Below are 15,643 nucleotides of genomic sequence, written 5' to 3' on the forward strand. Positions count from 1 at the left end.
TAACTTCACACATTCTTTTATAGATACAATCAAGTAAGTAGACACTCTTACGATGACATCCCAACAATAAGACTGAAAATGGCCTGGCTTGAGCATATCAGCCCAAAAATCAGTTGGTTCAAACACCTTCCTTCACGTAGGTAAATGGTAAATATATAGGATAGTTCTTCTGTTGACTTTCTTCAGAGATAGACTTCATAATTGTAACATTCAGAATCATATGCTTGTAATTTATTATTTTACACCATGGGAAGACATGGAATGCAACAGCATTTCCACTAAATATTTTTTGTATGTGTATTCTGTGTTTGTGTATTAGATTTGAAGTTCCTCAAAGCACTGATTTTTAAAAGCAAATTTCTCTCTTTCTTATTAGATGGTATCATATCTTCCTGTTTGGGAACTGCCAGGGATATAGTTATAGTTAAATAATTCAAAAAAACTTAAAGAACACACCAAGGCACTGAGCTAACTTTGTGAGAGACAAAAGGACACATGAAAGTTGGTCCCTAACTTTAAAGAGTTGATAATCTATTTGGGAAATTCAATCTTTACACTCCCTGGTTCTTCCTAAAATACTACCACCCCTGACTCCCTAATGCAATCAGATAAAATTCCACTTCAGGGCAAGTTAGTGTCCACAATAATGAGAATGTTATCTCAAGGTTAATACATGTCATATCAAACTTTCCTTACTGAAAAATACAGAAAACCAAAATAAAAGACAATTATACAATTTACCCGTTGCTAGTTAATTAGCTATTAGGATTCCTACAAGACTGTTATTACTGAATACATACACTTACCCCATTTACTCTACATATGTGTATTTTATTTTTTGGCTCAGTTATGCTTTCTTACACACACCTATTCTTAACTTTATCCTGTTATTTTCTGAAAACCATTTTATTTTGCACAGAATGCTTCAAATTCTTACCCCATGCACTAAAACACTAGCCATCTCTCTTCTTAAAGTTTCCAAAGAGGACAAGCTCCACCAGGCAGGCTTTTAAATTCTACCAGATGAATTCTTGATGAAATCAATTATTTTTCTGCCAATATTGAACACTGTGGTCCCGGTTAACACGCTTTGCATAGGACTTCCCTGGTGGCGCAGTGGTTAAGAATCTGCCTGCCGATGCAGGGGACTCGGGTTTGAGCCCTGGTGCAGGAAGATCCCACATGCCGCAGAGCAGCTAAGCCTGTGCGCCACAACTACTGAGCCTGCGCTCTATCTAGAGCCCGTGAGCCACAACTACTGAGCCCGAGTGCTGCAACTACTGAAGCCCACGTGCCTAGAGCCCGTGCTCTGCAGCAAGAGAAGCCACTGCAATGAGAAGCCCGCTCACCACAACGAAGAGTAGCCCCCGCTCGCCGCAACTAGAGAAAGCCCGCACGCAGCAACGAAGACCCAAAGCGGCCAAAGATATATAAATAAATAATAAATAAATTAAAAAATGCTTTAAAGTGCTTAGCGTGACTGGTACCTAAATTACACTGATTTCTTTTAATTGATCAAACAGGTATTTTCACATGAATAAGATAAAACATTTGCTGGGATTTTAAGGTTTCAAATAAAAAGTTAACTGTTTTCGCCACTAGAGGGAGCAGAGAAAGTGCAGGTTCAGTTGTCAAACTGCTGAGGGCGGCATGTGGAAAGCTCCTCACAGAGAGAAGCAGTTAGTCTTTTACACTGATTGAATCTTTCATAAAACATTATTTTCAGAGCTCTGGCATGTACTGCTTGACCCTATTTATATGAATTGGCCAAAAGAATGAATGTATAGGCAACTAATTATATATTAGATCCCCTTCAATGATCTTCTATTTTTTCTTGAGATTTTTCTAGGTGAACATTTGGTTTTCAGGGATGGTCAATTTCTAGAGCCAGCAGTGTGACCACTTTAGGGTTTGTTTTCTGATGCATCAGCTAGTTCTTATCACTTATCAGGAGAATTAGCAAGTGCAATGGACTAAATGTTTGTGTCCCCCCGCAAAATTCATAAATTAAGCCCTAACCCTCAATGTGATGATATTACAGAGGTGGAGCTTTCTGGAGGTAATTAGGTTTAGATGAGGTCATGGGGAGTCCACATGAGGGGATTCATGCCCTTATAAGAAGAGGAATAAGCACCTGAGGTCTTTCTCTGCCATGTGAGAGCAAGGCAGCCATCTGCAAGCCAGGAAGAGGGCCCTCACCACAACCTGACCAAGCTGGCATCCTGACGTCAGACTTCTCAGTCTCCAGAACTGTGAGAAATGACTGTCTGCTACTGAAGCCACCCAGTCTATGGTATTTTGTTATAGGAGCCTGAGCTCAGATACCAAACAACCTACAAGTTTGCTGCCTTGGGGAAAATTCAGTAAGTGCATATTGAGCACCTATTATGTGCAATGCACCACACCTTAAGCCCCACAGGACACTAAAAGCAATAATACCGGAAGTGATAAATAAGAGGGACTGAAGTAGGAAGTTATAAGCTAAGGAGACAATGCTGCTGTAAATGACTAGGGAAGGAGCTGTAACACTAAGGTCCATGGGCCAAATTCAGCCTATAGTTGTTACTGTACATAAAGTTGTACTGGAACACGGCCACGCTCACTCATTTATGTATTGTCTGTGGCTGCTTTCTCATTAATGGCAGAGTGAAGTAGTTGTGAGAGACTGTACAGCCCACAAAGCTGAAAATATTTACTATTTGGCCCTTTACAGAAAACGTTTGTCAATTCCTGGTCTATCCAGGGGAAGGGTGATAAAGGACTAAATTAAGGACATACCAAGAGGAATAGAAAGAAGAGAAACAAATTGATAGGGTGTATATTAGCACATTTGTGATAAAAAATTCCCATAGCTCATGATATGTTCTGCCTTTACAACCCAAAAGAATTAGAAATCTGAAAGGTATGTGGCATAAAACTTGCTTGGTTATTAACGCTCTCATTATAAAAACAAATTGAAAGAGATGTAAATGCATTTCTTTGTCTTTACCTCCAACAAAAGATCAATTAGTGGAGTCTGCTTGCTGGCAGGGGTAAGACAGAGGTTGTCTATTATTAAGACCCGCATGAAGTCAAAAACGAACTTTTTAGCAGGGTGATTGGTCAGGTATGTCTTGACACCCACGTTGCAGTACTCTGATTGGCTTCTGTTCATCCCTGTGTCTGCTGCAAAGGCTTTAAACTCTTCTGCTGGAGATCCAACTTCATCATCAAGATCAGTCACCTAGTAAAATCAAGTGGAAATATATCCTAGTCACATTCGATTTCATTTGATATTTTTACTTCCACCAAATTGTAGCAGCAACAGTATTTTTGTTCAGTGTTTCCCTCCTATTAAGCTATTCAGTGCATTACATCGTTCACTTTGCTTTACTTATTTTCTCTTTTCAGGGTGGTAATTGGGCACCATATGTCACGATTACTCAACACATGCTCTTTCTAATATTAAACTACTCACTGGCCACTAACCATATAACTGCTTTATGTTGAATTTTATCTCTATTGTGGATAACTGAACTTGAAATAAATGAAATAATAAAATGAGAATGACTATATTTGCTTATTTAAAACATACCTACTGAGAAGTCAAGTGTTATAGACTTTCAGATAAAGATCTGGCATAATGATTGCACCCAAGGGCTGACCCATTTTTGTAGGTTAAAAAAAAAAAAAAAACCCAAATAAGTAAGCAATACAAAACTAGTACCAAGTTTGAGCCAACAGAAAAAGAAAGAAGGATTAGAAGACAGATTACAAGATGCCGACAAGGAAAATACATCGAAATATTACTAAAATCTTTTTTTACCAAAAATGTGGATTCTAAAATTATAAACAAGCCATGGTGTTAAGGTTATGTGCTATACTTGCTTTTTTCCTAAAAATCGCCATAATTTTAGAACGAGTATTTCAACATTATACATGAAGAAAAATTAGTATGAAGAAGATACCTTATTCCAGCCTCTTGAGTAAGTGGTAGAAGTAAGACAAAACATCATGAAATTCTGAAGTTCTATGGAAGAACAACTGTCTTTTGGGTTCGTTTTAAAGGACAAAAGAAGTATTTATACTATGTATGATTACAGTCTAATAACTTTCTCTTTAGTGCAAAATATGAAAAATAACCGTTGAACAAAATAGAAAAAGTTGAACAGAAGGGACAAACACACATGTCATTTCTTATAAAGACAATCAATCCTGTAATTAATTTGCAAACACTAAATGCAGGAGATGCCTAATTCCTGAGATAAATGAAGTGGAAATAAATTTGGCCTGACTAGAGTTCTGTAACCTGATTTCACAACTATACAGCTATCATTAAATATAAGAAGAAATGGATCAACAACTGCATGAAGATGGAATTCACTAATGAGGGACTTACAAGAATATGGTAAATGAAAATAGGAAGTAGAATTCACTGTTATTTCAAGGGAAAGCAGAAGGAGCATGTGGGGAGCCAGATACCAGATAATGATGTAAGAGATGAAGCAGAAAGTTATGAAACTGTAACTTGGTGAGAAGCTTAAAAGATTGGCCAAAAAAATCTGCTAACCATTGGAGCAGACTAATTCCAGTTTTGATATTTTCCTCCCCCTTTCCTACCATCTCTGAGTAAGGGCGAATGTTGAAGGGGAAGACCGTGGCTGCTAATGCACACAGGAAGTCGGGGCTCATCCACATGGAGGCCAGGTCTGGGACATTGTGATACAAGTATCTAAAGAACTGCATCAGGGTCACAGGATATTCCCGGAGCCAAGATCCCTCTTCTTCTGACTGCCAAGGCTGTCATGGGGACAAGAGAGGAAACAACATGTTAGAAAAACTGACACTACTAAAAGTTACTCACTACTCTTCTAAAAACGGATAAATTGATGGTCCAGAACTCTTGTAAACCACACACAGGAGCAAACACACAGGCCAACAAATCTAGAAATAAGCTAAAACAAAGGTGATACCCCTAGAAACTGACAGGATATTTTTCTATTCATTTCAGTACTCACAGCTCAGTAACTAGAGTCAATGGTTTTGATTATTCATCGTTATCAACATGAGTATGGCTGGAGCCAGTAGTGGCTCTATTCCCATCAAAGTTGCCCCATCCTCCATCACGCCAGAGAGTTAGGATTAAGATAAAAATGGGGAAGTTGGGCTTCCCTGGTGGCGCAGTGGTTGAGAGTCCGCCTGCCGATGCAGGGGAAACGGGTTCGTGCCCCGGTCCGGGAAGATCCCACATGCCGCGGAGTGGCTGGGCCTGTGAGCCATGGCCGCTGAGCCTGCGCGTCCGGAGCCTGTGCTCCGCAACGGGAGAGGCCACAACAGTGAGAGGCCCACGTACCGAAAAAAAAAAAAAAAAAAAAAAAAAAAAAGAGGAAGTTACTTGACCTTTCTGAGCCTCCTACTGTCATATAAAAAATGAGAACAGTGCTCTTAACCATTATGCAACTGTGATATTGTGATTCATAATAAGAAATATATATTTAGTCTTTGTTCCATTTCAGGCACAGAGATCCTAAAACCCTTGGCATTTCCTAAGTGATAAAAGAGCCATAAATGTGTCTTTTTGTTAATCATAACAAGCTGCTTTCCACCACACTTGAGTTTATGTTGATGGGCTGTCTTGCCAGGGGAACCAACCATGGCACTAGAAGGCTGGAAGTTAACCGAACCTGTTCCCCACAGCCCCCAGGGACGAAGAGGGGCTGGAGACCAGGCTCAGTCACCAGTGACCAATGATTTAATTAATCATGCCTGTGTAATCAAGGTGCCATAAAAATAAAAAATATGGGGTTCAGAAAGCTTCTGGACTGATGAACACGTGGAGGTGCTGGGAGAGTAGCAGGACGGAGAGGGCATGGAGGCTCCGTGTCCCTTCCCACCTTGCCCTATGCACCTCTTCCAGCTGGTTGTTCCTGAGATACGTCCTTTTATAATAAACTGGTAATCTAGGAGGTAAAATGTTTTCCTCAGTCACGGGAACCTGAAATTTATAACTGGTGAGTCAGAAACACAGGTAACAACCTGGACTTGTGACTGGCATTTGAAGTGGGGCAGGGTTGGTGGGGGGGAGGGGTATCTTGTGAGACTGAGCCCTCAACCTGTGGTACCCGATGCTACCTCCCAGTAGATAGTGTCAGAACTGAATTGAACTGTTGAACACCCAGCTGGTGTGGTGAAACCTTCCACATACTTGGTGACCAGAAGTGTCAGAAGTAAAGTAGCGTTGTAGTAGAATATTGAATAAAGTAGACACATAGGAGTTGTTTTTCCTTAAAAGCCTTACAACAATAACAGTGATGATGATGATAAAAGAGTAACAAAAAAAGAATATATTTCAACAATGCTTATCTTCTGATACTTCCCCAGAGAGTGGCTTCTTTTTCAGCTTAGATTTTTATAATTGTTTATGAATAAAAACCAAAACAAGAATGGCAAAGCATTCTAAATTAACACATTTAATAGTAACATTCTTTTCTTAGATGGCATAAGAATAGTTTTGACTAAAATCAGATTTATCAGGTACTTGTAATCCAAAGTGTCTGGTTAATAATTCCTCTTACAATGTGATCCTAAATCGTGTAAACAAATTAAATCATTATTCACGGTATTCCTGTAAGAAAGGTAGGAACATACATTTTGTCATTTACTCTTTCAATTTTTCATATCTAAGTTAGAAATAATTAGAATAGAAAACATAAAAACAAATACAAAATAAAACTTGCACTGATAACATTTTAAATCTCTAAATGAGAGTGATTTTAAAAGTTCAAACAACATATTGCAATGACATTCAGTACAATATATATTCGTTATATACACTTATACATTGAAATATGTATTTTATAGCGCTAACAGCATCAGTTAACACTTATGAAGTGCTTACTCTACACCAGGCACTCTTGTAAGTGCTTTGTGTATATACTAACTCATACATCCTCACAAGAGTCCTAAGAGATAAATTCTATTATTACCAGCATTTTATACATAAGGAAACTGACGCACATGAGGTTAGTATGTCTGAAGTACCAGAGTAGGGATTCTGAACCTAGCTCCCGAGCTCAGGATCTTAACAACTGCATGGTCTTTCCTTACACTAAAGATAACAAAACACAGAGGCTGAGGTTCCAGAGACCACATAGTAAATAAAGAGTTATGACAGCAAAGGATTCTTCTATTTTAAAAAATATCACAGGCAGGAAGAACTACCGACAGGTATCAGTATCTCAGGAACTTACTGAATTCAGCATGCTGCGGAGCATCCCCAATAATAAAAAAGCAGCTTCTGTGCATACGTTATGGATAGAAGAGACCACAGTTCCACTGGAGGCAGGCACTCCAAAGATAAATGTCCAAATGGAATCTAAATCAAACTGCAGAGGTGAAAGTGAATAAAGATTAGCCATTGCCAATTTTTTTCAGTAGAGACCCTCAAAAGTTCTAATATTCTAAAATTTCTTTCAAATTAATTAGTTTTTTCCAAAGTTTTCTTTGGAAAGTTTTCTCCAAAGAGATAGAGACCTAGCACTCCTCCCTCCTATATTTTAAAACTCATTTTTATATTTACAAGGCAAAGTGAATATTATGTATCATCCCGTCTTAGATCTATGTTAAAAACATAATTTTCTTTTTTTTCCCTAAGGAAAACAAACAAAAATAAAATACTTGCTAATTAGCTAGGCGATGAAATTAAAGAACTGATGGTCTTAAGCAGGATCTTTTTAAAAAGCACATTGAACTTACTCTTTCCCCCACTCTCAGCAATGTTCTAATTCACTTTTAGGTTACATACAGATGAAGATTTGATGAAATAAAAATCAGTTTGAGGAGATTTATTCATAGTAGTTTTATATAACACTTTATGACTATGGTGTCATGCTTATTTTGAAAATTACATAACCAACCAAACTCTGCTAAGCATGAATCTGTACTGTGACTTAATGTATGGGTACAGACTCAGCGTTTTCATTTAAAAGGTTTTGTCAATGACTAGAGTTGATTTGAATAGCATTTTGGCATTATTATGGAAGTATAACTGAGTTTAAAACTAAATTCCTATGTCTTTGCAGTGCCACAAACATGAACTATATAGAAATATCCATGACGGTCTCAGATTAGAAATCAGGTAAAGCCTTATTGTTTTCCTAACGTGGACATTATCTATCATTGAGAATTTAAAAACATTTTTCTAATCAGACTTGTACTAAGAATCCTTTCATACCCACCCAATTTATGGTATGTACACTACTCCATTTTTAATTCTACAGAAATTATATTTCTAGATAAAATCATGTTACTCAAAAGAATTCTTTTGATCACCATTAAAATATCATCCAAAGTCTTCACGCATATATAATCATATAGAGTAACCATAAAGAGAAAAAGACCAAATAGGTACAAAGGACTTCTTTTTGGGAAAATTGTCTATGGTACTTTCCGATTTTTATGTTCCAAATCAAATCCCAAACGTGAGAAAGGGATGGAACCAGTTGATTTTAGTGTGATTAACCCATCACCCTGCGGTGACTTTCTAACAAATGTAATTACACTTACACCCTACTAGATAATTCCTACCTGGCAACCCTGCTTACATCGGCTGCTGATGACAGGCACACTGACCTGCAGGTTCTCAGGCAGCTCACTAACTGGCTGCTGCAGAAACAATGCCATGAGGAGAAAATAGAGGGCAGGGACATTAGTGTGTTTAGGAAGGAATGACTGAAGAACTGGAAAACCAGGAAAATGACAAGCATCCCGGTTAATCTCCCTGACAGTCGATCTCCCACCAGCACTCCTGCCCACGTTGAATCCTAAGAGAAGAGGAAACAACGATAAGGACAAAATTAATAATCGATTACCATGCTACATTAACAAAGAAAGGAGTAATTCAGCATATGTGACATTTCCATCCAGAACATTCACATTAATATAAGTAATTAACTATTCAACTGTTGAATTAATCTTTCAGTCAAAAGTTTTACTTTACTATCTCTTTGACTTTGGCAAGCCTGTCTATTAGGATACATGTCTCAAAACACAGCTGAGGCAGTCAGATACAAGAGGTAGTATAAATTCTACTCATTAAAAGAATGACCTCCAAAGAGCTCTAACATTTCCCTAAGAAGAAAGTAATATTCAAAACAGCCAGAATTTAAGATGCTACAAAAAAATGTAACTTAAAAATATAGTTAATATATTTCATTTGTCCTGAAAATCATGATAAACTAATTACCTTAAATGATCTATGAATCAAGAGACAAGACAAAATGAATATGCAAAATAATCTTTCCTCACAACATGATCTGTAACTCTGCTGGAAAGCTGTCTGGCAGTGGGATAGCAAGTCTGAACCCACTGTCACTGTGGTTATCTGAACATCCAAAATCTGTTCTAGAACCACAGCTCTACCAGGAGATGATCACTGCTTATTAATGTGGCTTACAGCACCAGCCTTTCTATCAATCCTGTTTCCTCCTTTATATAACTAACTAACTAACTTTGGGAAACAACTCAAACATCTAGTTGTTTTTGTTTTTTTTTGCGGTACGCAGGCCTCTCCCATTGCTGAGCACAGGCTCCGGACGCGCAGGCTTAGAGGCCATGGCTCACAGGCCCAGCTGCTCTGCGGCATGTGGGATCTTCCTGGACCGGGGCACGAACCTGTGTCCCCTGCATCGGCAGGCGGACTCTCAACCAGTGCGCCACCAGGGAAGCCCTCAAACATCTAGTTCTTTTGCCACCCCAAACCTAGTACAGTGCTCAGTACAGAAGAAATGTTGGCTAGAGATTCAATGGAAAACTTCTGCAAACAGCAAGATGAAAGATTGACTTTTACTCTGAAACAATTTTTATTTCAAATTAATATTCACATTTTTTTCCAAGTTCTTTTTTCTATGATGAAGTAAGCACATACTTGTTACTACTTAAAATAATGAAAGAGAAATTTGTATCTAGGTGGCTTTTTAAACAGTTCATCCAAATCAATTGCTCAGTGTGATATGAATTAATCTTCTAAAGCATGCTCTTCTAATTAACAAAAAATTGGACAGCAAATTACCAACCTCTTTCATGTATCATCTCATTTCTTAGACAATGGGCATGTAAGAAACTGCTATTATCCTTTTTATAATGTAGAAAATATGCGATTTGTTCTAAGTCATAAAGTTAATGAGTGGTGGCACCAGGACTTGAAGCCTGTAAAGCTAAACTGTCTCCGTTGGCCTTCTCAATGACATTGTCACATTTCTGAAAAACTGGCTGCATTAGGATGCTGGGTGATTTTTGTTTGTAGTAAATTCTAAATGAAATCATGAATATAAAAACGTCTGAGCCTTAAGAAATCAAAAAACATAAAGTGGTATTTTATACATTAAGTAGGAAAAGAAATTTTGATCAAATTATATGTCCTAAATGAAAACCAATACTAGCATTAATTTTCCTTTCCAAATTTTCACACTCTATTTCCACCCCATAATTGATATTAAAGAATATCTAATATGTTATTAGCAATTAAGCATTCATTTAGATTCAAGTTACAGCTACATGGAAGGTATTTTTATAAAGAAAAATCTGACAAAAAACTAAGAAATATGAATAAAATATTCAAAAACTTTAGGTTGTTCATCATATCAAAGAGAAACAGAATCAAATGAGATGATATATCTATATATATGTAGATATAGATATACATCCGTATATATACACAAGTATGTATGTATCAGATATTCAGGGAAAGTTATATTAAATTTAATCAAATTTAAATTAAACTTAAATACCTAGATTTCTCTTTTAGAACCAAAGCAGCATATGCAATATACAAGCAGGTATCAATGAAGCACAAATAAATTCTAAGACATGAAGTCAGGTAGGTCAGATAAGTTAAAAGCACCTTTTCCTGATATTACTGAAGTGATGTAGGACAGAAAAAAGGACAGAACTGACTGTCAGAAGACAGATACTCAGACATATTACTGTCTGACACAGGAAGCTTATGTATTTAACAGTATTATTTTCCTAATTAGAGAGAAATTAATTCTTAATGTATACTCATTAGGTTTATTTCCTATAATATATAACTTATATACCATAAAGTACATACACCCGTATCTGGAATCCTGAAGGCAAGTGAGATGACATATGTTAAATAATTTTGCAAACTGCAAAGTCCTAGGTATTATTTTGGCCTTCAGTGAGAAGCAGTGCTGTCAATTAGCATTTAAAACTCTTACATTCTCTGAACTCACACTGAATTGTGCCTTTCACTGTTTATTCTCTTAGTAGCTACTAGCTACTATTAAGGTCAAAAAGCTAAATTTCTTGCTACGAAACTGTTTATGACACTTGTTGGCTATATCTTTCTCCCAGAGTCAATGCAAAACAGCAATCTATTTTTCAGATCATAAAGTCTCTATAATGATAATAATTTAAAATGCATTTTTTTTTTTTTTTTTGCGGTACGCGGGCCTCTCACTGTTGTGGCCTCTCCCGTTGCAGAGCACAGGCTCCGGATGCGCAGGCTCAGCGGCCATGGCTCACAGGTCCAGCCGCTCCGCGGCATGTGGGATCTTCCCGGACCGGGGCACGAACTCGTGTCCCCTGCATTGGCAGGCAGACAGACTCTCAACCACTGTGCCACCAGGGAAGCCCTAAAATGCATATTTTAAAGCAGACAATTTTCTTGAGAAATCACTTCACAGTGAATTTCTTTCTTCATCACAAAGTTCCTTGAGACGTTTTTCACATGTGAAATAACAATAAAATAATCCTATGGTGTAAGCTCTATCTTCCTACCATTTGCTTTAACATTTGACAAAGTAGTGCAGGTTGCACCTAGGTATTGATACTTGAACATTTTTTTTTTAACAGATAAATTACATATTAAATTCTGATACCTAATTTTTCCACCTGACAGGGTAAATAGTTATTCTTAATGCTCATTGCAGAATACAATTATATATGATTTTAAACTGTAATGTTATAAAGACAAATATATTTTTTAAATACTTTAAGAACTGAATGACTATAATTTTCAATAGAAACATTATCTTAAATATATATTTTCCAAAATAAGATCATTAATATGAACAGAAATATATACCAGTTCAAATAAATCTAACACAGGAAACTGTAATTTTCTAATATTGTTTAAATGCTCAGTTCCGTGTTGAAAACAGCATAGAACCAGTAAGCAGAGAATAAGGAGCTTTGGCTGAAACTTCAATGAGCTTAAATATTTGTGTGGCAATATAACATAACTATTAAAAGCATGGGTTTTGGATTGAGCGACCTGGATTCAGATTTTTTTTTTTTTTTTTTTGAGGTACACGGGCCTCTCACTGTTTTGGCCTCTCCTGTTGCGGAGCACAGGCTCCGGACGCGCAGGCTCAGCGGCCATGGCTCATGGGCCCAGCCACTCCGGAGCATGTGGGATCTTCCCGGATCGGGGAACGAACCCGTGTCCCCTGCATTGGCAGGCGGACTCTCAACCACTGCGCCACCAGGGAAGCCCTGGATTCAGATTTTGACACTTCTTACCTGACAAGTGACTTCACCCCTATGCCTTGACTTTCTCATCTGTAAAATGGGTATTTATATATCATAGTGTTACTGTGAAAATGAAATAAGTTATTGTGAAACTGAAAAGTGTTTGTAACTGGTACAGAATAGATGCTCAAAATATTATTATTAATTCAGTTCTGATAATTTGCAAATTATTTATAGATCAGAAAGAGGACTATACAACAAAAAGAAATCATAAGAAATTTACTTGAGTTTTCACATCTTAATATCCTGTCTCTGACTTCAGTTTGATTTGCAATTAAAAAAGCCAAATTTGAAACTTTTTATTCTTTTTACTCTATCATTAATCAAAATTCATGACTCAATGGTTGTTAGACAAACTGAAGAGTATAAGCTTATATAAGATTTAAAAACAAAACACAAAACAGCTTATTTCAAAGCAGCCGACTGTAAAAGTCCCATACCTAATACAGTCCCGATCTTATTGGTTAAGACGGAATCTGTCTGTTCCAGCCACCCTCCACCACTGAGTCCTTCCTTGAACTTGATGAGAATAGATTGATTACTCAGTAGGACGACAAGAATCCTCATGGCTGCCGTAACTGTGGTGGAATGCAAGTGTTCTTCCATAAACATCATAATCCAGTCAAAACCCAGCGTCCTGACCAGCTCTTCGCAAGCTCTATTCAAAGATAGATGGATTGAACAAAACAAACATTAATTTAAAGGATTATGATTTCAAATTAAAAAAAATAAGACTAGTTTCATTCTTGAGATACAATAAATTTCAGGGTTTAAAAAAAATCTATTAAAAGTCAGTGGCAAATCTTTCTTTTGTCTACCATGAATTAACTAGTAGTAGCAACTATTACCATCAATGCTCAAAAGATTTTACTTACTGCAAATTAATGCTTGTCTTTTCTTTAGATGTGTAAACCAGTTTTAGTAAGATATCTAGAAGTCTGTTCCTCAAAAGTATAAGATTGGCAGATACAAGACCTCCAAACTCTTCTTCAGTTCCTACAATGAAAATAAATACATTAAATTGCCCTAGCTGATAAACTAGGATAAAATATCCAACACTGTTCTAGGAAATCTCACTGAAACACACCTTTCAGAAAACATTTTCTCTAGGAGTACTTTCCACTCAAGTGAACAAGAAAAAGGGTCCAACATTTCTCTTTAGAATCCTGAAAACTGTTCATTTACTTATGAAATTATCTAAACAAGTGATAATAAAGACTGTGAACCCTTTTTTATATTAATATTCCCTTCTCCTACCAACAGGGGTAAAGTAATCAAACGAGGATCACACGAACAAAAATAACAATGCAAACCCTTAATTTCTAGTCTTTTTGAAGGACTTAAATGGTTAAAATTTCCAGATTTAAAAATGAAAAGAGGAAGCATAAATTATTCAATAATTATAATACATAAAGTAAAGTGAGAATTAAATAGCACAGACAAGAGGGAAAGGCACACAAATGCACAGGAGAACTTGGGGAAGAAAGGAAGGAAGACATAAAGCTTACGGTTCTCAATGGATAGTACTGGAAGCACAAGGGACTGGGATCAATGGCCTAGTGTTGCAGGCCCAGCTCTGCCACTAAGAGCTCGGGGTTAGTAAGTCACAATCCACATGCTTTCTTTCCTTTATTCTATAATTGAAGCTCAGGCTAAAGTTTAATGACCATGGTTATATGCTTTTACTTGTTTGGGCAAGGGACTATTTTTACTTTTAAATAGTATCTTTTAAAATGCTAACTTAGTGCCTTAATCATTGAGAAGGGTGCTTTAAGCTTACCAAGGGGAACTCAAGATTCCCTCCCAGGCTAACAGGCATAGGACTGGTAATTTACAAATTGCCTTGTGACAAATGGAATGGACAACCTAAATTGACAAATGAATTACTTCCTTTCAATAAAATGACAATCCACATAGAAATTAAGAATTCTCCTTAGTTTTTATGCCTATTTTTTTCACTGTCAGTTATGTCCCGCTAATTTTCAAATACAGTTTAAAACAATTAACTCTGAAAGAAATTTCCAGGTTAACTTCTTTCCATTCGAACTGATGCTTTACTCCACGTTGCACTGTGCTTTCATGCAATTTATTTTATTTTGCATTAATTATTGTATCACCGTTCACCATTATTCAAGCCATTTTTTTGGCAGGTGTATCCTGAAGACTATGTAAGCTACATGAAAGAAAAAATTATGGTTTTAATTTTTTGGAACATCCTGTTATACTTAAGACGGTCCAGTCCACACAATTAAACAATCAAGGTCATATACTAACAAGATCAGCAATATGCTCCTGACTTTCTCTATTCTTTCAAATGGCAATAAATTGATGAGGAGACTAGTCTAATCAACTTGGCAGATCAAGAGAAAATTTTCCTAATTTATACATCCCTGCTACTGTGCTCTTGTCAAAAAAAGTTTACAGCACTAGTTGTAGTTATTGAATTCAATAGCCAGCAAGAAATATGGAGACTAGAGAAATATTTTTCCCATATCTTTTTTTTTATACTTGAAATAAACATGTTATACAGTTCCAAAGATTTTAAAAGGACTTTCCTTTTTTTTTTTGGCCGCATGGCACAGCATGTAGGATCTTAGTTCCCTGACCAGGGATCGAACCCGATCCCCCTGCAGTGGAAGTGTGGAGTGTTAACCACTGGACTGCTAGGAAAGTCCCAGGACTTCCCTTTTTAATTCCTATTTACTTGGCTTATATTAATTCAGAACTTAGAAATAATCTTTGTATAAGGTAGAATAGTGCAGTGGTTTAGAATGTTAGTATTCAGGATGGCTTAGAATGTTGGACTACCTGAGTTCAAATGCAGTAGTACGATCTCAGGTAAGTTTCTCTTAAACCTTCTGGGCCTCAGTGTCCTCACTTTTTGTAAAACTGTGATAACAACAGGACCAATTTCATAGGACTGTTGTAAGATTATATAGAGCACTTAACAGTGCCTGGCAAATATTAAGCACTAAATAAGTGTTATCCATTGATTTGATCCATACGTTTCTCACCCACTGCTAATTTGCTTCACCAAAGAAATATCAACATTCTTCCAAATGGTAGGAAGTAAGTGGTTACTGGCCTTATATTTTGCTCTATGATTAGT

General features: G+C 36.9%; 1 protein-coding gene across 6 annotated transcripts in view; it reads right to left on the reverse strand.

Annotated features, from left to right (window-relative positions):
* Window positions 1–15,643, reverse strand: part of WDFY3 (WD repeat and FYVE domain containing 3) — a 266,644-nt gene that overhangs the window by 77,093 nt on the left and 173,908 nt on the right. For 5 of the 6 annotated variants that reach the window (XM_079921132.1, XM_079921131.1, XM_079921130.1 and 2 more), the window contains 6 exons: window positions 13,410–13,530; window positions 12,975–13,192; window positions 8,566–8,801; window positions 7,230–7,364; window positions 4,600–4,779; window positions 2,990–3,223 (listed from right to left, as the gene is read on the reverse strand). In XM_079921132.1, coding sequence (XP_079777258.1) covers window positions 2,990–3,223; window positions 4,600–4,779; window positions 7,230–7,364; window positions 8,566–8,801; window positions 12,975–13,192; window positions 13,410–13,530 — 1,124 coding nt within the window. The remainder of the gene's footprint in view (window positions 1–2,989; window positions 3,224–4,599; window positions 4,780–7,229; window positions 7,365–8,565; window positions 8,802–12,974; window positions 13,193–13,409; window positions 13,531–15,643) is intronic. The other variant, XM_079921129.1, reaches the window with a different exon arrangement.

The sequence above is a fragment of the Stenella coeruleoalba genome (genome assembly GCF_951394435.1).
Source record: "Stenella coeruleoalba genome assembly, chromosome: 4".
NCBI classification, from domain to species: domain Eukaryota; kingdom Metazoa; phylum Chordata; class Mammalia; order Artiodactyla; family Delphinidae; genus Stenella; species Stenella coeruleoalba.